The sequence below is a fragment of the Astyanax mexicanus genome, chromosome 19 (genome assembly GCF_023375975.1).
Source record: "Astyanax mexicanus isolate ESR-SI-001 chromosome 19, AstMex3_surface, whole genome shotgun sequence".
Taxonomy (NCBI): domain Eukaryota; kingdom Metazoa; phylum Chordata; class Actinopteri; order Characiformes; family Acestrorhamphidae; genus Astyanax; species Astyanax mexicanus.
Window position 1 is genome coordinate 25,581,972 of NC_064426.1, and position 25,193 is coordinate 25,607,164.

General features: G+C 36.3%; 2 protein-coding genes across 4 annotated transcripts; one reads left to right on the forward strand and one right to left on the reverse strand.

The window, feature by feature from the left end:
* Positions 1–971: 971 nt before the first annotated feature.
* cln3 (CLN3 lysosomal/endosomal transmembrane protein, battenin) lies at positions 972–13,639 on the forward strand. Of its 3 annotated transcripts, none has more exons than XM_015601623.3 (15): positions 974–1,229; positions 2,054–2,090; positions 2,225–2,321; positions 2,411–2,488; positions 3,909–3,988; positions 4,386–4,471; positions 4,567–4,639; positions 5,597–5,740; positions 5,891–6,024; positions 6,496–6,584; positions 6,713–6,781; positions 7,015–7,070; positions 7,205–7,298; positions 10,977–11,117; positions 11,211–13,639. In XM_015601623.3, the coding sequence occupies exons 1-15, from the start codon at positions 1,172–1,174 to the stop codon at positions 11,325–11,327; spliced, it is 1,353 nt and encodes a 450-aa protein (XP_015457109.1). In that variant the 5' UTR covers positions 974–1,171; the 3' UTR covers positions 11,328–13,639. The 3 variants fall into 3 exon arrangements, with proteins under 3 accessions (XP_022528450.1, XP_015457109.1, XP_007234539.1); XM_007234477.4 differs by having other exon boundaries at positions 6,532–6,584; XM_022672729.2 differs by lacking the exons at positions 10,977–11,117; positions 11,211–13,639 and adding an exon at positions 9,666–10,963 and having other exon boundaries at positions 972–1,229.
* Positions 13,640–16,822: 3,183 nt separating this feature from the next.
* nudt9 (nudix (nucleoside diphosphate linked moiety X)-type motif 9) lies at positions 16,823–24,507 on the reverse strand. The gene is made up of 8 exons (XM_022672692.2): positions 24,352–24,507; positions 22,108–22,341; positions 20,711–20,800; positions 20,533–20,619; positions 19,351–19,462; positions 19,046–19,192; positions 18,497–18,581; positions 16,823–18,124 (listed from the first exon to the last, which is right to left on the reverse strand). Exons 1-8 carry the CDS (start codon positions 24,441–24,443, stop codon positions 17,979–17,981), a joined length of 993 nt encoding a protein of 330 aa, XP_022528413.1. The 5' UTR covers positions 24,444–24,507; the 3' UTR covers positions 16,823–17,978.
* Positions 24,508–25,193: the final 686 nt, after the last annotated feature.

Sequence of the window (25,193 nt, forward strand, 5' to 3'; positions counted from 1 at the left end):
CTACACTAAACTATAATTTCCACAATTCAGGGCTCGTCCCCAATAAGTAAATGATAATATACCGTTTAATTTGTATTAATAAAGTGTATAGGATGGAAATATTGCATATTTTTTGTCTTATTATTGTCAGCAAAATAGCTAAGTCCACAAAGAGCTAGAGCTAGAAATGCTCTACAATTTGTGTCTGTTAAAATGTTGAAACTGTTTGCTGCCTTTTCAAACAATATTTCAGGATTAGGATTGTTTCTGTTTGGATTAGAATTGTTTCTGGTTGGTTCTACTGCTCGACTGGATGATAAACTATCCTTTTTAACTGATTTTCATTTTTTAAATAGCCATATCAAGCGCCATGTTTTGTTTTGTTTTTCCTGAAAACTTGAATAAAAAAAAGTTTATTTTAGCAAGGTGTCAATACATTTACACTTATATGTAAATGTGTGTAAATACCAAATACTTATTTATATACAGTCTATGGTGATGGCTTGTGAGCTGTTCAAATAATCATCCACCACAGTGACATCTGGTGGACAATCAGGCATTTTAGTTACCTGTTTGGCTTCAAGTTCAAATTGGTCCCAAACAGAAACAGCATGCCTAGATACTTTTTAGTGATCCTTCAATATCACTAAGCTAATTGTTATGTGCAAAGAGTAATAAAGCAACGCAACGTGTTTTGAAAATAAAAACTGTCATAATGTTTTCCATCTCTTTTAAAGTGTGGCAGTGTTATAATGTGTCATGTTGACAGAAACACAGTTCAGAGATCAGATTTTTTAAACTATCATTTAGCAACATTTGTGAACAAAATATTCTGATCTCAGATCAGCTGCTTGCACCTTTTTAGGCGCGGATCAAAATCAATTCAGTTCTAAACTGAGTTTCGAGTTTCACTTACTAGTAAACACTGCATCACTAGTAAACATTGCATTTCGTAGCACCCGGAACTGTTTATGTGTTAATTCGTATCGGGGGAGGGATTTGGTGGTTGCGCTCCTCCTGTCACACAGCTGACTTTTTAGAAAAGCAGAAGAGAGTAAAGAAAACAGCGATGAAAACAGAACCGTGTCTTCTCCCTGAATACAGCGATATATCTGCATTAAACTGCAGCAGCTTTTAGCAGGTTATCACACTTTCCGCTGCGGGTGAGCTGTGTTGTGGAGCTGTGTTCAGGATGGATCAGAGAGACGGTGTTATTAATGCGGATCCAGCCACAACAACTCCTACTGAAGGTATGTTTATACAAGCAGAGTGAACATGAGAGCTAACCACAGACGCCACAATACCATACAGCTACGTACAGTCTGGTACTATTTTTTACAGTGGGTAGGACTGCTGTATCAAGGTGTAACTATATTAAAAACTAAAATATATACTTAGAAATTGTATATCTGGAAAGCATACGTGAAGATATCTTGTTCAGACCTGTATCTGTTGTATTTCTCTATTTGCCTCAGTAAGTCAGTCAGTCAGTCAGTTACCCAGTCACTACAGAATCTGTCTGGTCTTGACAGTTTTGAGCCCCTTTGTTTGTCAGTATTTTAATTTACATAGACATAAATTATACACTCATGATGTTATATTGTCAGAACTTCAATATTACACTGAATTAGGGCTCCCCTGATTCTCAATCTTCATCACTATCACACTGCACCCCTAACCCTCGTTTTCATTACTGAATACTAATTTGACTTAGATTGTCAGATTCTACAAATGAATCTGACAACCAGGAAAAATTATCCTGGATGAGCCCCCAATGTTGCCCTTTAGATGTACCTAGGGGTAGAGAAGAGTAACATCAGGTGTGGGGGGAGAAGTACAGACTCAGTAAAAAAAACTATATTAAAACATATCTGTGATGGAATCCTTATGCATCCTAAGTAACAATGTACTGAGTAACAACAAAGATGTACCTATAACTATACAAAAAAAGTTTCAGGACACAACTATTATATAACTATAGTTAATAATGTAATTCAACAGAGTAAGTCAACAGAGTACTATTTATACGTGTACTATTTATACGTTTCATACGTGTAATTGTCTCCACCCTCAGGTCGTTGCCAGCGCTGGAGGAATCAGAGCGGGTTTTGGTGAGTGTTACCTTAATGTGCTGCAAAATACATTAATAAAATCATCTAGGGAGCTGCAAAGGATTGAAAGGAAAATATGAAGGATTACAAAATAATAATCAATCTTGTAATCTTTGTGTCTCTTTTTTTAATAGGTTGCTTGGTCTGTGCAATAACTTTGCCTATGTGGTGATGCTGAGTGCTGCTCATGACATCTTAAAACAACAGGAATCTCAGAATGCAACAGCGCCTGTAAGTATGAAAATGTCTCCATATACTATATGTAGTCACTTGGAAATTATTTTCTCTGCTTATTTTCTTTGTTTATCTTATGTTTGTAGACCCCAGCTCCAGGCCTCCAGGCTACTGGAAACAGCAGCAACAGTAGCCGCTATGACTGCAACCCTGTCTCTACTGCAGTAAGTCTTTCCCACATGTGAGCAAACATTACTGTCAACTACAGTACAACTACTGCATTCAGTAAGATATAGTATAGAAATGAACCAGTATTTCTGGGATGATGCTAATATCCAATAATCTTCATGTGCACATTTGCCGATACCTGAACATTTATACAATAAACAAAATGGGACTAAATCTGCTTTTGTCAGCATGTAACATTCACTTCTATTGGAATTATAAATGCCGTGAAATGAATAAACCAGTGATTCCTGTTAGGCTTCAGACTCGCCACAGCAGAAATCAACAGATAGAAAGATGAATAAATTAAGTAACTAAAATTCTTAACCGATAACTAAAGCCAAGTACAGTCAGAGCATCTAATTTGTTAGACTAGGGGGAAAAAAGGAATAATAAAAAAAACTCACAAGATAATACCTCACAACTTTTACAGGTGTGAGCATTCTCATGCCATCTCCAGAGATAACAGTTTAAGATCTGACATTTGCCAATGTATAATATAACATACTTTGAAACAAATACTGTATGTTTAATTTAGACATTTATAAACAAGAACAAATTAAGTATTTTATCTTTGCCAGCACTGAGAAAGAGAGAAAAAGAAAGAAAGAGAGAGGGAGAGGGAAAGGGAAAGAGCTGTGCCTCTAACTCACAGGTGATGTTGACATTTCTCCTCTGTGGGAAACAGCTGTAGATTTCTACAAAAATGTGCTTAATTTGTCGCTATATTTGTTAGAACATAACTCGCTGGAGGGGCTTAAAAAGTCACTAAGTCAGTAAACTAGCAAGACTAATTACAAGGTTTTACACTTATTATCAAAAAAAGAGATGCAAAAATAGTTGGACCCAGAAGGAAGTGTCTGATCGCAATGCTATACACAAGGAAGACGCAACATTCTAGACATGTCCAGCTTTAATCCATACAGTGCAGGTTGATTATTCTCACAGAGCTCTTGCAGATTTTGCAGTAGGGGTATTATCAGTCAGTGTGATAGGTCTGGTGATGTGGCCGGCCATGGGATAGCATCTGTTTCTTCAAGTTAAGCTCTTAAAAGAGCAGCAGTATGTGGCTGAGCATTGTCCAGTTGGTGTGTGTTCAGAAAAGGTAGAGCCACTAGTTGCAGGACTGCATTAATGTAACCATGGGTTGTCAAACTGCCTGTATTAAAATCCAAAGGTGTCTGTTTTTTATGAAATTCCACCCCACACTATGACACCAGGCCTTTAAACTTCAAAACAGTTCGACACAACTACCCAACAAGATCCATTCCTGTCACTTAATTCCTTCAGTGTGCAACTATTTACGATTTATATACGATTAATGTATATGACTTTGTTGATTGCTGGAATCAGATTATTGTGCTGATGTGTTGTTGTTTATGTTTATTGTCACACACATTATCTCTTCTCTGTCTTCAGGCTGTTCTTCTGGCTGACATCTTACCAACCCTACTGATCAAGCTTACAGCACCGTTTTACATTCACAAAGTGCCTTATGGGTATTGGTCAGATTTGACAGTTTGACTTTTTTAGCAATACTAGAGATGTATGAGAGTTTTCAATAGATCTTTAAAAAGGATCTTCACAAATTTAAAAGGTTCTTTACACTCACTTATGCCTTTTACAGACATAGTTATTTTTAGAAAAGCAAAAGTGGTTCTTTTGTGTGGTTCTGAAACTGGTTCCATTCAGAACCTTGGCGCTTTTTAGCAAACGAGTCTGAACTTTTTGGGTTCCAAAATCTATTTTTGCAGACCGGAACTGGGGCCGTGAAAAAGTGCTCTCAAAGAGTTATGTGGGGACCATTTATTTATATATTTTTCATATCATTCAGTTATAATTTTTTTTAAATCACTAAATAATTTAAATTATTTTGTTTAATCTTATGATTGACAGGTTCCGTGTTCTGCTGTGTGTTGCCACAGCAACAATTAGCTTCTTAATGGTGTCGTTTTCTTCTACAGTTTTGATGAGCATCTCAGGTATCATGTTTGATTTGTTGATTTTTATGGTGTTTTTTTAATTTTTATCTCCATTGCTTTTGAATTGTGCTGATTCATATGTAATGTGTCTCTAGGTGTGATATTTGCCAGTGTGAGTTCAGGTCTCGGGGAGCTCTCCTTCCTCTCGCTCACCGTCTATTTCAGCAGGTATGACTCCTGTCACCCCTCTCAGGGCAATTATTTTCAAGAGTTATTAGACTTATATTGTCATTCAATCTAAGTATAAGTACACAGTGAACCATTGTGCAAACAGTTGTGGAACAAACAGTACAATATAGACAAAATAAAGTGCACTACAGTGCATTACACTTACCTAGAACACTACAATAAATATAAATATGTATATGTTTATGTATAAAAATATAATTTTAAACACAGCAGATATATTCTAATCCAGTGTGTGGTGAGGAGAAGGTACAGAAGTCATACATGACCACAGCAGTTACTGAAATATATAAAGTGGAATACTGTAAATTTCATATAAATTACAGTAGTAAAATATCTAGGACCCTGTTTTTTCCACCTGGTTACTTCATGAGACTAGTATCTGGATTGTAGGGGTGTGACAAAATATTGATATGGCAGTATAATAATAATAATAATAATAATAATAATATTTAGTCCCTTATTAGTCCTACAGTGAGGAAATGTACAGCTTGTGCAACAATTAGCTTCCTAATCTGTGCAGTAAACACACACACACACACACACACAATTTCCCACAGGGCCCAACAGTGGCGTGATGTTGAACCCACCACAACCAATATTTTTTATTGAAACCTAGGTGAAACTACTCAAAATTCGTCCCACAATTTATCCTCTTCAGTAACACATATGCTGTAAAGTATTGTAGAGAATTGTCTTACAATATATTGAGTATTGCAGAATCACAATATTGTAGTATCATCCTTATTGTGGGCAATGTATATGTGATTTCCACCCCTTCCTGATTGTAAAGAAAGACAAAAAGGAAAAAATATTTTAATAATAATACATTTTAATAAGGTTTTCAACAGTTCCTGAGACAGTTTTATAATCTTATTATGTAATTTATTATTTGGCGGATATTTTTCATTGTTTTTCCCCTGTTTTTCTCTCCTTCAGGGACGTGTTGAGTGGATGGGGATCAGGTACAGGAGGTGCTGGGGTTGCCGGGGCTTTTCTGTACTCTGCCCTCACACAGGCAGGCCTATCACCTCGAGTTACACTGCTGATCATGCTGATCGTCCCTGCTGCCATGCTGATCAGGTCAGACTCAAGCTCCTCAAACCCTCTGCTAAAAATTATATTAATAATAATCATCATTATTACTGGTAAACAGTAGTTCACAACATTAGCCTTTGTACTGTCTTCTTCACCTTAAACCTTTTCTCATATTTTGTCCTCTCTGTCTCTCAGTTACTTCGCTCTTTTGGCCTTCCCTCCTTCATTCCCACAGTGGAGGTCAAGAGAAGCAAGTCACAGGGGCTCCCAGGAAAGACAGCCCTTAATAGTGGAAGATGATGACTATGTTCAGAATCAGAGAGAGAAAGGTATTGTTGTTTTTAATGACCCACCAGTCTAGTGCAGAAGTAAAAGCAAAGAAATATACTTAAAAATGATGAGTTTATTTAATTTCACCAAATTGAAAATTTCTGGAATATAATCAAGTTGAAGGTGATAGTGTGTTGTGTGTGTTGTTCTGGTATGAGTGGTTAAGCACTGCAGTGCTGCTGGAGTTTTTAAACACTGTCACTGCTGGACCTAAAATAGTCTACCAACCAAAAACATCCAGCAACATCCAATAAAGGGCAGTTTCTATCTATTAACAGTACACCAATATGGTTGAAATATTTCAAGGCTTATCTTAACTGCATTTATAACAGCTGTAATAAATATTCTGTACATACTGCACTACCTTAGCTTGTTAAACATCATTTGATTGTTCTCCTTCAACAGTGGACATCTTTATCTTCAGTGTGTGCTGTGTTTGAGTAATGTGATTTGTGTGGTAATTTGTTTAGATAACTGTGCTGGTCATGCTTTCTTCCTCCTGACAGAAGACAGACAACCTGGACCCCTGACCTTCTCAGACAAACTGCACGTCCTGAAAGTGAGCTGAGTGTTCGTTTGTTGTATGGTTGTCCATGCTTCTGGTGAAGTTTGCATCCATGTGCATTTGTATACAAGCTCTAAATTTGGGAAGTTCTGTGTGTGATACATTCCTGTCCATTGTTTCAGGGTCTTTGGAGGTTTATTGCTCCTTTAGCTCTGGTTTACCTTGCTGAGTATTTCATTAACCAGGGATTGGTAAGTGCTCGGCAACAACACATTTCTACAGAGACATTGGATTAATCTATGAGGCTGAGGAAATCATATTTAATATACAATAAAATGGATAAGAGTTTTTTCTCTTTTTATTGGTTAAAAGTTGATGGTTTTAATGTAATCCGCATGGATCCAATAGGAAACATAATGATACAAATTAATACAAACGAAACTTTATTTGTTTTTTTAATTATATCCATTGTCTTGTTTTCCAGTTGGAGTTGCTCTTCTTTCAGGAATCCCTGCTCTCCCATGCAGAGCAGTATCGCTGGTAGGTGACCAATAAAACCATGAATTAATGTATTGAATCATAATTTACACTAATCTGATCTGAAAGAAACAAGTAACAGTACTGAATAATAATAAAAAACTTGTAAACTTTATGTTTAATTCATTTTGTGTCAGGTATCAGACTCTGTACCAGATTGGTGTATTTATATCCCGCACATCCCTCTACTGCTTGAAGATCAAGAAAATTTGGCTATTGGCCCTGTTGCAGGTTTGTCAAAAAATGAACAGAAATTTTCAATTAACACAAAACATTTGTTAAAAAAAAAAGTTCCAGAAGACTGCATTAATTGAAATTATTTATTTTTACTATATTGATGCATATGTGAGACAATAGTGCAATAGTATATATTAAGAGTCTCTCTTTATTTGAGGGAAAAAATGCTTAGAGATGTGGTTTAACAAGTCTATTTACTGCCCTGTTGTTTTGCTTCAGAATGAAACATGCTGATGTTCCTTTTACAGAAGGTCTTGTGAAACAAAAAAAACAGATACGCTCTGCGTTTATAGACCACTGCAGTACTGTCATTATTTTGTAGTCAGCACCACATTGTTTATGCCCATATATGGTTTTCTGTGCCTAAGATGAATTTCTCAATGGGCAGAATGAATAGGCTCTATCACATTCTGTGGTAAATAAATATGTTCAGAACCCTTTACACTATTCAGTGTACATTTATTTAACACATAATGTGATTGGGGATAGGGCTGCAACAATTAATCAATATAAACGCCAATGTTGATCATTTAAACTACAAATTAAATTTCAGCTAATCGTTAATTTGTAACAATACCACAAAACACAAAGTGGGGAGATGGGTAAATGGCTTACTCACCCAGTTTACCCTCAACTCAAGTCTGTGTCTCCAAAAGTGCCCAAATACAAAAATTACATAATTAATTACTAAATATCAGTACTTTTCACATTTAAACAACATTCTTTACTGTTTCCACTTTCTGATCATAAACTTATCCTGTTTACAGCTCCGATGGCCTTTTCCCACCGCTCTACCACAAAACATATTTCTTTCCGCAAGACTCAATCTATTGATCCTCTTCTTCTTAACCAATCTCTTTCTCTTATCTTTCCTGTTACCTTGGCTCCCTCATCTCCTGAAGCACATGCAATAATGCTAAACACTGCTCTCTCTGAATCACTGGAAACATCAGCATAGTACTAATCAGCGGTACCTCTTTTCAACAATTACAAAACTCTTTAAAGCCCCCGACAACACCCTTGTTCCCTCTACAACACTCTGCAATGCATTTTTACACTCATTTAATTCAAAAATAGCAAATATACACAGATCTCTGATCTCAGTTTCCTCTGAACCCTTTTCCCATCACTCTTATACCACCCGCCCCTCTCTGTCCAGCCTATCTTTTTCCTCCATAAGTGCTTTTAACTGTGTCGACTCATCTTACATCTCTAACATTGTTAGGTCCTCCAAGACTACAACATGTGCCCTTGATCCACTTCCTACCAACCTATCTAAAGCCTGCCTACCCTCACTTCTTCCCCATCTCACCCTTCTTATTAATCAGTCACTCCTCCTTGGACAGGTCCCATCTGTTTACAAAATTGCTGCATTTAAACCCATACTTAAAAAACTTGGTCTTGAACCTTCGGACCTTAACAATTACCGTCCTATCTCTAATCTCCCCTTTCTGTCTAAGATTCTTGAGAGAACTGTAGCCAGCCAACTGAAAGAGTATCTCGAAACCAACAGTCTCTTTGAACCTTTTCAATCTGGGTAACTAACAGAAAACAGTACATCACACTCTGTGGCTATTCCTCCTCTACCTCTGTGATTACACAAGGGGTTCCTCAAGGATCAGTCCTTGGACCTCTTCTCTTCATCATATATATACTTCCCCTTGGACGTATATTGCGTCACTTCAACATTAATTTTCACTGCTATGCGGACGATACCCAAATTTACATCAATACCAGTTCAATCAATAATCCACCCACTGCACATATAGAAAGCTGTCTAACTGAGATCAAAAGCTGGATGAAGCAAAACTTCCTCATGCTAAATGACAATAAGACTGAACTCATACTGATTGGCACTAAGTCGGTCCTTAACCACACTCCCCCGCTCTCCCTCAAAATTGGTGACATACAGCTTTCACCATCTGCACTGGTTCGAAATTTGGGTGTCGTCCTCGACTCCACTCTTTCATTCACAGCACATGTAAGCACTGTTGTAAAAACAGCCTTCTTCCATCTGCGTAACATAGCTAAGATTAGACGGTCCCTCTCTCAATCAGCTGCTGAGCTTCTCATTCACGCATTCATCTCCAGCAGGGTAGACTACTGCAACGCCCTATTGGCTGGCATTACCTCTTCTTCTGTCCACAAACTCCAAATGATTCAAAACTCTGCTGCTCGGTTGCTCACCTACACTCGCACTCACGATCACATCACACCTGTTCTTCAAGATCTTCACTGGCTTCCTGTTAAACACCGGATTCACTTTAAGATTCTCCTACTTACCTATAAAGCCTTAAATAACCTGGCACCTCCCTATCTCTCTAACCTTCTTCATCCCTACAAACCTTCCCGCTCTCTCAGATCCTCTACTGCTGGGCTTCTAAATGTCCCGTCATCCAATCGTCGTAGTTTCGGTGATCGGGCTTTCTCCAGGATCGCTCCCCGACTATGGAATTCTCTTCCAACTGCAGTTAAGCTATCTCCCACTCTTCCCATATTTAAATCAAATCTTAAAACTCATCTATTCTCTCTTGCTTATGGTCTCTCTTCTGCTTAACATTATGTTTGATCTCACATACTATAGTACTGCTGAGTTGGAGCTCCACTGTAAATGTTGTACCTGTATTGTCTGTGTATTGTATATCTGTATCTTTGTACCAATAATTGTAAGCGTCTTTGGGTTTTAGAAAAGCGCTATATAAAAATAAAGTATTATTATTATTATTATCTAGACATTTAAATGCCTTTTAAATCTCATGTTCCGCTGTTTCTATCGTTTTTAGTGATGGAGGACATGGCAGAAATAATTGTTGACTAATCGACTAATTGAAAAAATAACAATCAGATTTATTCGACCACCAAAATAATCATTGCATCGTTGCAGACCAAGCTGGGGATGAGTTTTTGAAAAGCTCATTTATTCAGCCCATTCAGAAATTTAGTTTAGACACAAAAGACAAAATATGGGCATACGAGGACTACAGAATACAATTTCTTGCTGGTACCGATGCTCAGTTGGCCAGGTAATCATGTAAAGTCAGCTTACCGGCTAGCTAGCTTGTCCCTGCTGGGCGTAGCTACCTGTTAGCTTTATTGGCTTTGAAACATAATAAAGTATACATGCAGCTTGCTATTAGCAGCCAGAGCCCTGAGAGAGCACAATTGGCCTTGCTCTCTCTAGGTGGATAGATGGTGCTCTTTCCTCTCATCGATCCAAAGGGTGATGTTGATCAGCACAAGGCGTCTGTGAGCTGATGTATCGGAACCGAGTCCCAGTGCTTTCCTCCGAGTGCGCTGTGATGCTACTCGGCAATACTGCATCAGCAGCAGTTCAAAAAGAGGCGGTGGCTGACTTCACATGTATCAGGGGAGGCAAGGAGGCTAGTCTTCACTCTCTTTGTGTTGTGGTGTAACCAGTGATGGGGGATATGCAGCAGAGTAGCTAAATGGGTGGGACAATTAGCCTAGCCTGAGTGGGGAAAAAATTATTAAAATGAGTTGAGACTGTTATGTTACAGTTTTGAGGTTTTGGATTTTGCCTGTTTTACTTATATTATATACAACTTTCATTATTTAATTATTGCAACATGAATTACAATTTTCCTCTCTTTTTGTAACTCTTTTCTGTCTCTTTGTATTTCTCTCTCTGTATCTCTCTATCTCTCTGGGCAGTGTGTGAACGCAGTCCTGCTGTCTTTTGCAGTGTTATACCAGTTTTTGCCAAGTGTGTGGCTGGTGTTTTTTATAGTTGTGTATGAAGGTCTTCTGGGAGGAGCTGCCTATGTCAACATTTTCTACCTAATCAGCACAGAGGTATGTGGACTTCCTTTAAAACTTCATCATCATTTCAGTCTAACATCAATCTAATAACATCAACTAAGTGACTTTTGGGTTCTTGCGTTACAGACGGGTGACCGTGAGAGGGAATACGCCATGGCCGCAGCGAGTGTAGGGGACAGTGTTGGTATTGCACTCTCTGGAGCTTTGGCCTTTCCTGTCCACAACTACTTCTGCTCTCTATGAGAGAGAGGACACAGACTGAGGGGAGTGTTGCGTAATATGAGAGCTGGAAAGAGGATGGGAGAAGCGTGGAAATGGAATAACATCTCCTTACAAATATTTTTTCATTTCTTGTAACAAAATGGGATTTTAGAGGATTTAAAATCATTTTAAATACTGTACACTAAGTTTTTCAGTGTGGAATTATGGTTTTACATTCCTTTTTGGGACAGTTCTGGGACTAACAGTTCTGTATATGTGGTCATGCAGTCATGCCATGATAACAGATCAGGGAAAAAACAATGTTTTCTCAATTCTAGTTAATTTAACTGTTGTTTAAAATATTCCAATGTAGGCAACCCAATTTACACATACAGCTCTGGAAAAAAATAAGAGACAACTTAAAAATTATGAGTCTCTTTGATTTTACCAAATTGAAAACCTCTGGAATATAATCAAGAGGAAGATGAATGATCACAAGCCATTGAATGTTTCACTAGAAGTGGCATAAAGTTATTCAAAAGCAGTGTGTAAGACTGGGGGAGGAGAACATGCCAGGATGCATGAAAGCTATGATTAAAAAACAGGGTTATTCCACCAACTATAGATTTCTGAACTATTAAAAATGTATGAATAGAATAAAACAACAATGTTCATTTTACTCAAAGATATACCTATAAATAGCAAAATCGGAAAAACCTGATTCAGAAACTGAAGTGGTCTCTTCATTGTTTTCCAGAGCTGTATATAAAATGTTCAATTAAGTATTAAACCTGTCTTTTTTTTGTTTCATATCGATGAGAGAGTATTATACTCAGCTTTAAATATCGGATATGGACATATATTTGCACATTTTCTGAAAGTATATGGATATTTACAGAACGGCGCAATAACAAATGGTAAGGAAATGGTAAGGATGGTGTAGCTTTTGGTTCAACTCAAAAACGTCATGCAAACACAGCAAAAATTAAGCCTATGGGAAAAGAGGCCTAATACAGAACTATTTTATGACGTTAAAACGTCCTGCACCATCTGCATGTTTGTTACCGTCAGAAATATTTGATTCTCAAGTGCCCTCTAGTGGATGTATTGCTTAACATCCATGCAAATGTAAAGAACGCTTGGAATGGATGTATTTTTTGGATGTAAACGAAGCATAAATGAGCCTCATACGAGACCGGTACTTAAGTGTTTAAAGGGGATTTATATATTTTTCATTGTTTTAGGATTTTAACAAGTGACTTTTTTTCTCCCAGACTACTGTATTTTTTGCACTATAAGGCGCACTTAAAATCCTTTAATTTTCACAAAAATCAACAGTGCGCCTTATAATCCAGTGCGTCTTAATTGTGAATTTTACCAGTCAGGTTATAAGGAGCAGTACAGCCATTCCGCTAAAGTGCAACGTTATAAAAAAGTTTCAGTTAGGTTTCTTCAGCACCAAGGCTGGAGCAGTATTAGCATTAGCCACTAACCATAGCTAGTTCTTTCACCATTCAGAGGTGAGTATATCAGACTTTAGCCTGCATGTTTACTGTGTTAAAACAAGCAGTGTAGCACTGTCGGGTGGCGTTTACTAGCACTAAATGCTGCTAACTGGACTAAAATACTGGAAATGTAGGCTTACTGAAGTAAACAAAAGCGCTTTACTCACCCAAATCCACAGTTTTCAGGATAATTTACATCCAGCACTCGTTTGACTTTGAAAGATTTTTTTATTTATTTATTTTTTTTTTTAAGAATTACAGTTTTGTTTACTTGGGTGCCCCCAACTCTGAGACCTGCTGAATTAGAAGGAAAAAATGCCGACACCCTTGTTCCTTATTACTGTCGCTTAAAATGCGCCTTATAATCCGCTGCCCCTTATGTATGAAAATAGACGTTTCTTGGTTGGAGGTTAAAGATTAGAATGTTCTTTATCTGACATACAGCCCTTTTTTCTGCTAATGCAATTTCAATGGATAGATCAATACACTTGGGGAGAAAACCAAGCTTATGTTTACACAGCTGGTAAAAGTGATCAAAATCCAATCTTTTTCCATTGTATATGACACAGATCTGACATCTGTGTGGCAGTGCGAATGCTTAGAAACTGACAGATTTGGGACACTTTTATACATGGTATTAGCACAGAATTCATGAAATACACAAGATATTTGCTGAGAAGAGCCTACAAAACATCAGATTTAGTGAAATAAATTAGATTTGTGCCACTTTTACAAGCATAACTGTCAGTTTTGTTACAAAGGCTAATAGACACCAGTAATTATGTGCATTGTAATACTTTTAAATGTTCTTTTAATAAAATGTTTTAAAAATAAACCATTTTGTATCAACTGATGTGTGTTTTTACTGTTATATTACACTCTAAAAATGTTCAGCTGTCAAAACAAAGTTGGGAGCACATTTTTACATATTTTATTATCAAACATTTCTTCCACAGCGGCATTCTACATAAGCTACTCAAAACTCAGTATTGATTTTCAGGGCATCTGCTCATGCTAGGCAAATAAAATCCCATCATTTAATTCCACCTTATTCTCTAAGATAGGTTCTCTTACTCCCAGTATACCAGCAGCTTCTGTAGCCTGCAGCATTAGCTTACTGAATAAAAGAAAAAAGCGTCAGACAATAACAGCATAGATTGTGCTGTTTGGTTGTGCACGTGTGTGTGTGTGTGTGTGTATGATGAAAGTAGATCATACTATTTGCATGGTGGGTGTAGACTGCTACATTTTTGTTTGTAAAAATGTATTTAATTATTGTATATACTTTCTAAGATTAGAACACGTTTAGCTAATCACAGAAAACTCTAAAAAGAGCTACATATGCCCATGACCTGACTCATTCTAGTAGGATTTGACTTAACCTCATATGAGAACCTTGTGTCCTCATATGAGGACATTACATTTCTGCTCCTCTGCACGATGATACTTTACTGATCCACGAGGGAAATTCTGGAAACTCATACAAAAACTCACACAAAAAGAGACGGAGCTACTGGAACAGACAGCCACTCGTGTCGGCACCGGTGGTGACTTAAGTGGTCACATGACAACATTACACTCAATTTAAAAAACAAGATGTCAGAAATCCCAGTCAGAATTTCTACAGCCAGTCCAGAAAAACATGGGCCAGGTAAAAATTCTCATCAGTACATGATGTCCGTTGTAATGGACTCTGGGTCTGAAAAGGGAAGGAAGCAAAGGAAGCAGAAAAAAGGTTGTGTAGAGCTTTTGTGGATCAGTGTCCAACTACTGTAGAAAATGGTTAGGGTTCCTGAACTGTTCTGTCAGTGAGGAAGAGCTTAAGTACATGTTTACTTTTTTTTTGGTTTGTTTTCATCTCATCTGCATCTACGCCATTCCACTGAGTCAGTCTCAGATCCTTTAGTGACAATGCAGCTACATTCTTTTACACTATGCGCATACCTTCATGCCTTTTACTTACACAAAACATGTGATCTGGAACATTAGGCCCTGTTGAAACACAGGGTCTGCCTTTCCTGTTTGTTGCTTCATCTGTGCTCGCAGTAACACCTGATATTGCAGTTTAAATCAGGACATTTTGTAACCTTTTGGTAAGCAGATAATCAAACACACATATAGAGGCATATAGAGAGCAATGAATACAGCTGAAAGTCATAAATTATGACTTCTGTGATGAGAGATTTTTTTTAAACATGGGTAAATTTATGTAGCTCAACCTTTACACTTGCAGGATGGGTGAAATTGCTTGTCTTCTGTAATGAATGTTATGTTGAAATACTTGCTAAAGGAAACAGGTTCCAGTATACCCAAGGACTACTTAAACAGGACAGGTTACAGTAGTTTTAGGGCCTCTAGGCAAGTTCTAAAAGTTCATAGATATGCACGAATCTCGCCTAGTTAAAATACCATAAAGCTGCAACACAACATTCTTAGTTAACAGATCAGTAATCCTACACTCAGAGTTTGGGTGAAACCTATTTTTTAGTAGTCCAGTAGCAGTGCTGTACGGCCCAGAGAAGCTCCTTTTTTTCTCATTTTAGCTACTCTATGACTTATTTACTGCACTGTTTCACCTGTCAGACCTCTAATTCTTCTCTTCACTGCTAAAACTGAGACTTAATTCAGTGTTAAGCTGAGCTAAAGGCTAAAGCTGTTGCTATGTGGGTCAGCCAGACCTGACTCTTCCTGTTCCTGTTTTCTCCAGTTTCCAAGAGTCTTTTGAATGTGTAGAAAACAGTACTCACTGCTCTCTGTCTTCATCTGTAATTTCTCTAAATGAAAAAGACTTCTACTTTTAATAGTTACAGAGTTCCGTGTTTTTGTGTCTGTTTCTAGTCATTATGATGAAAGTGTGAATGTGCTGTTTGCAGTGATGGGAATATCTGCATTACTTACGGCGTTAAGGGGTTGAGTAACGCAAAAGTAACTTTTACTTGTAACTAGTTACTTTTATAGTGGAGTAACTCAGTAAGTAAGTCAGTTACTTTTTTGGTGAAGTAACTAATAACTATAACTAATTACTTTTTCAAAGTAAGCCGTCGAACATTGGCTGTTTGTGTTTTGTAAATGCTACAGTACAGAGTGCAGTAACACAATCTGTTCCAATACTGATTTTCTGCACAGGCATTTTTTTAAATCCATTCCCAAAGCTCAGTTTATTTTTAGTGCTATATACCAGCTGTAAGCTGGTAACTAATTAATCAATTACTAATAATTAATTTTAATGGATTTTAATTTTTTTCAATACAAAAAAAAATAATAGTAAAATAATAAATAAAAAAAAAGTTTTTAATTTGTTCCCCTTAAAGGCCCTGGCAGTTTATTGCAAAATTTTGTATACAGGATTTTGTACCTTTTCCAGTTATTGACCAGAACAGAAGAACTTGAATGGCAAAAATTAAAGGGGAAAAAATGTGGGTATTTAAAATTTTTTGACCGGTAGTGCAAATAAGTATATTTTGTTACTGTACTTAAATATTACTAAAATTTCCAACCACAGTTCCATTACAGGGGCTAAATACACATTCTCTTTTTGGCCAGGGATTTTTTTTTTTTTGTTCATGCTCATGTATAAAATAGTCCTTCAATAAGCCACTGAAGCAGAAACAAACCTGTGACAGCTGTTTTTTTTTACCTTTAATTTCACCACAAGTATCCATGCATCCAGGTAAGAATAGCCAGCTCAATACTTTGGAATCGAATTGACTGTAAACTTGTGGATGCATTGGAATAAACACTTCTGATGGTTTGAGCAGGTTTTAATGGTGAAACACTGGTGACACCGCAGATTTAATTTCAGAAAGCATCCCTATTAAACTTCAAAGAGCCTTAAACCCTGTATACTAGTCTAGACTTCAGTCCTTCACACTCTCATAATTCACATCAGTGTTATAGACCCTAAAATAGAACCCTGTTATCAGCTTATTCATGATCGTTTCTGCACAAGCCACAAAAATATATTAATAATCTGTTAAGTTTTTGGATTTAATTTAACCAAGAAACAAAATCTATACAATATAAAATCACATGTAAGGGTTATTTAAGGACTTTATTAATTATATTAAATCACAGTGCATAGAGAGAGAGAAAGAGAAAGTGCCTTAAAAAAGACAGGATACATGATAAAATCTTCATTTTTCCATATTTTAAATTAGTTGCATAAATATCTAGCACATAGGCACTGGCATAGCATAATAAGCACATGAGAGAATTTTGGTAGCTGTTATGCATGTCCGTATGAGGCAGTGCTGTCAGTATGAGTATACATTTGATTGCCAGTCAAAAAATCAACTTGAATTTTTGGATGCAATTTGAATCAGACTGAAACTGCTCTTACTGTCTTTTGCTATCATGTTGTAAATCATAAATACTTGTCCTGTCAAACTTTTTGTTACTGGCACCAAGAAGAATAACCCTAAAAATTGGTCCTCAAGCTAGAAAGTTGGGTTCAGATCTCCATTCCACTGCACACAGTCTTAAGCCCTATTAGAATGAGATTAGTTTTATTTGGGGAGGTGGGGTTAAATTAATCATTACCCAACATTCCCAGTGATTTTAGTCTTGTCTGATTGTGACAAGTCAGTAATTTTTACTGCATCAGGAAATATTTACCTTCAGTAAAACAAGCCACAAAATTGACATTAGGCCAAGTAAATCCTGTGCCAATCAAAATGTGGGTAAATATTCTGTAAAATACTGTGACAATAGAGTTTTTAGCTGCTTTTCTCAAGTGCGGATGTGCTGAAGAAGGTGTTTCGTTTTGTTGTGAGTGGCACAGATACCTTAGCTGTTTCACAACGGACAGCACTCAAATCCAAAAGAAGAGACACAATGCTTCTCCAGCTGTAGGCAAGTGATTGTGCACCATGACATACAGCCTACATACTGTACATGTTACAGGCATATAGCTGCAAATTATCAAACTAATATTTCATTATTAATGCTAGTGTTAAAGTTAAAATGTTGGTTTTCATCTAATTTTTTGGAAGTTATGGCAGTGCGTAAATCGAGTAGCCACTCCCATTCCAGTCATTTATCCCTGTAGGAAAAGTACCGGTACATTACTCCACCTCCCCATGCAGAACTAATCCTGTCCAAATGCTTTAGTCTTTTATGACTAATGTTTCAATCTATAGAGGTAAAGTGTTTGGTTTGTGTCTTTAATGGCATTTATCGTTGCTCCCGGTTACCAATGGGCATTTCTCTCCTTGGCAACCGTCTGCAGAAAATGGGAGTGACTGGCATACAGTGGCTGAGAAGAGTCGACATCAATCCAGCTCACTTGGCCTGCATCGTCACCAGCTTGCAGTGGCAGCTCACTTACACTGTCACCTAGAACATAGAGAGGAGCGTACTTTACTGAGTTTGCTTACGGCTTAATGGAGCTACGCTTTGTAAGTCCAGGTTCTTGGAGTTTGTGGACACTCCTTCTAATGACTGGAATGCATTCAGCTACTTTTATTCAATCCCTGTAGAGAAGTACTGCCAATAAGAAGGACTTCCTGGAACAAAGAAACATGAACTTATAGGCACTATGTCTAAAGCCAGGCATGGGTTAAAGAGATATAGAGCCCCTCAGTATTGAGCTGTGGAGCAGTGGAACTATGTTCTCTAGAATTATGGTAGTCCAGCCAATACATGTACACTACAGTGGTGTGAAAAAAGTATTTGCCCCTTTATGATTTATTATTTTTTTACTGTTACCTGTTTCATCATGAAAGTTAACAGCAACCGTTTCCATCCAGGAATTGTCTGTGTTTCTTGGGTCATCTACATACCCTTTATACACCTACAAAATAAAAACAGATACTACAATTTTGCAGTTATGCAACTAAGAAGTACATAATCCAGTTATTTGGTTTGAAATCCGGTTTGAAATGGACTTGAGGTTTAGTAAAACATGATAAAGAGTACAAACTTTTGCAGTCTGTTCGTCTATCCTACCTATTCATTCGTCAGTCAACTTTTCGTGACTTAATTTTAAGATGGTGGCGCCCAGAGAATCCTACCAATAAAGTGTGGAGCTACTTTAAATTTGTTAATGGTGTAAAAATCGTGATTTCTTTGCCTGGGCAACACTCTGCCCCTATTGCTAGCATTGTAAGCTAGCATTGGCTAAAATCCTGTATTCCTGAATGCTTGGGGTGAACAGAGGTGGGCTATTTGACAAAAGTTGGTAATCATGTTTATGTTTCACTACAACCCAAGTCCATTTCATACCAGATTTCTCCTTTAACCATCTCAATTCCTTACCTGAAAACCTGGAGAACTGAAAAGCTTAGTGATCCTCTCGCGAATCTTTTCCCGCTCTTCTGCAGAGGCTTCAAGGGAGTTCAGTGCTTCCTCTGAGAACTCTCGCTGCAGAGTTAGAGACACTAACTCTCCTGGGTCCACCATACCCTGACCAGAATATCACATTACAGGTTAGCAACCATGCATATACATCGTATGTAGACAGCAATTCAAGCAAATCCATTCATAATTCACGTGGATTTCAACTGAAGTGGGTGAATTTAATATAAATGAAAAAAAATCATATTATGTATGTACACACTAACCCCTGGAATGGCCCATTCTCCACAATCCTTCCTCTTTATGGACACAAACTGCAGCACAGGAAGTTTAGAGAGGGCATGAGAAACATGCTGGCCTGAACAGTCCCTCTTCCACCTATGAGAAATCACAGAAGTGTGGATTTGTTAAAAGATCATATAGATAAATGTGGAACGGCAGTTGGTTCCAATACAAAGCCAATTTCACACTTTCACACTTTCATAAGAGGAAACTGTGGCCTAACTACACAATATTAAGCAAGATGAGCTTTGTTTGAATGTTTGTAAGGGTGCGAAGGTCTAACTATTACTTAAAAGTCAAATAAACCTCTAAAAGCACAAGTGATCCAATACAATTCTATTAATTTGAACCTGACAAACTTTCCAACCAGAATTAATGTTATTAGTGAAAAGAAGCTGTTGAACCACAATGTAGGACGATAAAGGTGTTTCACCCTGTCCTGATCCATACACTTTTTAAACAATAAATTTCCATGACTTTTTTATGACTTTTCTATGCCTTCAAAGCTAATTTTCATGACCACACGATCTCTAAAACACCAGTGCAGAAATGGACAAGTGATAAAAAACTATAATCAAAATAAAAGAAAAGAAAAAAAATTCTTTAAGCAATGTTGACAGAATCTTCAATAATAAAATGTCTCAAATCCTGAGAGATACATTGTGTAGGGCTAAATTACTTAACTAACAGATCTGATGTCTTTGTTAGCTTAAAATAGCTTCTCTGTCAATACATGAAAAACATTTGTAGAGCATGTGTTAGTCTTCGCCCTCCGAGTGGGGAGGATAGTGATAGGGGGATTCCTAATAAGTGGGTTGGGTAATTGGCTGTGTAAATTGGGGAGAAAATGGAAAAAAATAGAAATAAAATTAAGAAAAGAAAAAGAGAAAAGAACCAATTTTGTACAATCTATACTACAACAGTATGTGTGCAATCACTTACACTCGTAACTCCAAATTCTACTGTAACTGTAGTTTAACCTTTACTTACTTTAGGAAATGTAAGTGTAATCTGATTCTGGTCCAGACTTTAAGGTGTTTTAAAGTGTCATTTTAGAGGATGTGAGATTTCATTAACACAAACAAAACAGAAAACTATTTTATATAGGTTTGTTAAAACAAACAGATAAACAGAATGTTCATTGAGTAACCTGTAGAATACAGTACCTGGTAACTATGGGGTCTGCAGCATGGTTTGGACCCCACCTACCCAGCAATCCTCGCCCGTTCAAACCAGTTCTTCCCCTTGGATTACTGAAAGAGATTTACAAGAGTCTGAGACAGCTGGAAGGAAATTTGAGCTCATGCATTAACAAACATGCAAATATGTAAGTGCTTGGCTTACAGTGGTCTGCCATCTTTTACAGTGTATTTTCCTTCATGGCTTTTTCGGTCCACAGACCCATCAAGAGAGTTAAATTGTGGAGAAAAAGAACTGAAACAGAAAGTGAATTATCAGTAACAAACAGAAATTCTGCAAAGGTGTGATTTTACGTTTTCTAGGTTCAGTATCACTATTATTTTCCATTTTTGGAAGTCTTGAATCTGATTGTTCTTTATATTGTCCTGAAAGACCTGGAATCTTTTTTACATTGACTTCCATTGGAAGTTTAAATGTTTTAAAAATAAAACAAACAGTACTAACTGCATTGATTTCTCACAAGCATTAGGCACAATATATTCATAAAATATTAACCAAGCAACTCCAGACAACACATTATTGACTGTCTCCAGGGTCTAACTTTTTGTGCTTTCTTCATTAACATATAGTGAAAAATATATTTAATGTCTGTCCCAGTGTTCTGAAACTATTGGTACATTTTTGTTTTATTCAATTTTTAATGAACAACATGTTAAAGGGGGCGTATTAAACCTCTTTTTACACAAGTTATAATAGGTCTATGAAATATTAAAAAAATATGATATTTTTTGCACAAAATCACTTTCATATAAACAGGTTTCACCAGATTTCACTTTTAAATTGAGCCATTTAAGGGCTCTTACACTTTTATGCAGCTTTTATTAAGCTGTTGCTGGCCACACCCCATGTATATGCTGAGCATTTACCACTCATTAGTGTTAGCTTGGGCTAAATAGCAAAACGCAAACAAGCCATTTCAAGCTTAACTGTGATAGAAAGTATTGACATCTGCCTCATCTGCTGACTTGCAACAGACAGTAGATACTAATCCTGCTGGCTAAACACTGAAATGGTGTTTTTTTATCTGATCTAGTTGGTGGGGCTCTGGTGGGAGAGGACGGGTTAGGGGTGGTGCCAGAGTGGTCCTATGCAAACACCAAACTCTTAACTGATTAACAGAAAACAAATGGATGGATGTTTTTCAGTAGAGACCCAAGTGAAAACAGAAAAGCACGCAAAAAGTGAATTTGTATAATATGTCCAAAAGTGGTGGAAAATCTCGACTGTAAATAAGGTTTAAGTGGTGTAGATGAATTAACATGACAATATTTTCATACAAAATGTACCCGCAATTCTAGAATGAGAAATCTGCATCAACAAAGTTGCAGTATATTTTTCGTCACTTTTTGTTGAAGACACTACAGTTTAAAGTTGAAAGTTGAAAGACACAGATAAGTGTACTGACAATATCTACAATACAGTTTTTAAATGATTATTCTTAAAATAACAAATTACAACTTTAAAACAAACATTTCTTTTTGCACAGCTGTCAGATTAATACATTCCTTATAGCTGAGGGAGATTGTACAGTGCCCACTTACCCAATCTCTGGATCAGCCCACACAGGATTCTTCAGCACAGAGGGAGCTGTGTAGTTGACAGGGCTGTATTCTGGCCAGTCTGTCGCCCAGCTGACCTTATCATCTGGAACAGGGAAGCGGTTTGTGCTGGAGCCGGGGTAGACTGGGCAGCGGGCTTTGGTGTGCATGGCAGATGATGGCATGAAGGCAGAGTTTAATGTACAGAGGTTTGTGACTCTGCTGCTGATGGCTTTACTGGAAACAAAAGAAAATTTAAAAAGCAGAAATGAGTAAAAGTTATGAATGTATGAATGTATAATGTATGAATGAATAAATTAATAAATCATCATTCTTTTAGCATGCGTGTAAAAAATATGCCAATAAGTCAGATTCAATTTAAGTCATTTTAAATTTCTTAGAAAATCATTTGTTATTAAAACCATGAAAATGCATTTGTAAATTTCATGATATTTCCACACTTTACATATTGTTTGACAAGTTAGGCACAGGCTTACCAATTTATACTGAGGCCAGTTGAAATTAACACAATCTCATTAAGTTTTAGATCAGAAATCCTACAGTTTTCAATTGCTGCCACATTTATATTTATTGTGCTTTTATTGATCAGTGGAAACTGTGGCCAAATATATATAAACATTAGAATATTCATATATTGTCTACGGAAAATCTGCTACCTCTTGTGAAATTTGTTTTTTTGTGTGGCAGTGCTGTTATAAACTGTGGTTGGTTCATTGTCTCTGTTTGTATTTTCTAAATGTGATATTTTTGATGAATTGTTCTTTATTTTAATCACTGGCGGTTATAGGGGCGGGGCCACAGGGCCAGAAATCTGATTGGCCCCCTGAAATGCCCCTGTCCTGTCACTCATCTGTCCTTTGGCCGAGAGCGATGATCTGATTACAGGTGGATGCAATTCCATATCTAAACACTAGTGGCGCTAATAGTATAGGAATATCCAGCGTGATTTAAGCAGTATATAGGAAATATGATTTGATGTTTTAAACTGACAGTATTTCTGAAAAAGTAAAAAGTTTTTAAAATTAATTAAAAAAAATTATAAAATGCCTGTTTTTTTCACCTGTTGTATGTTTGAGAGTATTTTGTCGATGTACAGTAAACATGTAGAGTAATTTTTTTGCCAAAGGTTTAACACAAACATAAAATCTGCAATGAAAATTACACGTAATTATACACGTAGAAGCAAAAAATAAAATAAAATAAAGCAGAAGCAGAAACGAGAAATATCAGAAGCAAAATTCACAAGAATCCACAAATATACAAAAAATAAAAGAAAATAATTTTACTGGATATTTTTCGTTTTGAAATTGCACCATACCATACACACACACACACATATATATATATATATATATATATATATATATATATATATATATATATATATATATATGTGTGTGTGTGTGTATATATACACACATATACATATACATATATATACATATATATATATATATATATATATATATATATATATGTATATATATATATGTGTGTGTGTGTGTGTGTGTGTTTATATTTATTTATTTATTTATTTATTTATTTATTTATTTATTTATTTATTTTTGGCCAGCACCTACAGATAAAAAATAGCCTCCAATGCTAATTTACAGAATTTATTCTCTGTTGATTAATAAGCACTGTCCCTGCAAAATAACCAAATACACTAGAAATGAGAAATTAATGAATGAATGAACTGACAAGTAATCATTGTATGATGTAACATTAAGTTCCAAAGATAGATCAATTCATTTTTTGGTGACTTTTTAAAATGAACATTTAACTTTTTTTACACCACAGAAAGAAGGAGCAATTTATGCATCTCTAGAAAACGACTAGCTAGCTATATCATGAAAACAGCATATGCAAGCTATATGAACTCATGCTGAGAGCATAGTACACACATTCAAATACAGCCAAAATAAGAGCACGTTTAAACAAGAACATATGAATTAAATTAGCTGTGTTAAATCGCAATGTAACGTAAGAATTAAGCCCCTGACCTCAGATATTATCAGACCTTTATTAGATCGTTTATCTTTTAAAATACTTTCATTTTCGGCATAAGCCAGAAATACAGACTTTAGTGTATGTCCTGAAAATGAATCAACACATACTAACCTATATATAACCCATATATCATGTGTAAAATGTAATCTTACAAAATAAAAGCTCCCACAGTGGAAGCTGTTATTGTTTTTAATATAATTATATAATTTTCCCTACCAGTATCCACTTGTACAAGCGCCGTACGGGAGTCTCACAACAGCAAGAGCTATCTGCACCGACCCAGCCCAGTTCAGAAACACCAGTTTCATCACAAACACCCACAGAAAAACCACTGCAGTAACTAGGAAGCGAACAGCACCGGCGCGCTTTAGCTCCACCCCCTAGTGGCGTATAAGAATGACGTTATATGAAATCATTTTAAATAATTAAAAACTAACAGTGATCTTACTAATAAACATAATTTTATTTATGTTTATTTAATTAGTATTTCTTTTTATTTTTGCTGCAAAATTGTATATTTAGAAATACATTTTATTTTTTCGTTTTATCTCATTTTTAGCTAAAGTAGGATGTAATATTAAACCTATAAGAATTGTCAAAAATCCATAATAACATTTACAAAAAATGTAAATAATTATAATAAGAACAAATGTTAAAAAGGTTTTGTAATTGATTTTGTTTTATTTTATTTTTTGTCTTTAGATGCTATGTGTTCTAAAGTCATGTTAATGTTGGCATTTTGTAAATTGTATTATTACTACACAATGTATTACATAATTCAATGAAAAAGAATTAATCTATATAAATGTAATAAAATACTGTATTTTTATATGGGTTGACAGGTTAATTTGCCCCCTCCCTTTGTAATGGGTGAAAAAGCATGTGGTGGAGGAGCAAGCAGAGAAAATACACAGGTTCCTGGCTTCTCTGATGGCACACACACAGGACACACTCCAGAAATCTACAGCTCAGGTGCACGCCACAAAATCTGGCCTTTATGGAAAAGTGGCAAGAAGAAAGCCACTGTTGAAAAAAGGACATAAGAAGTGTTGTTTGTA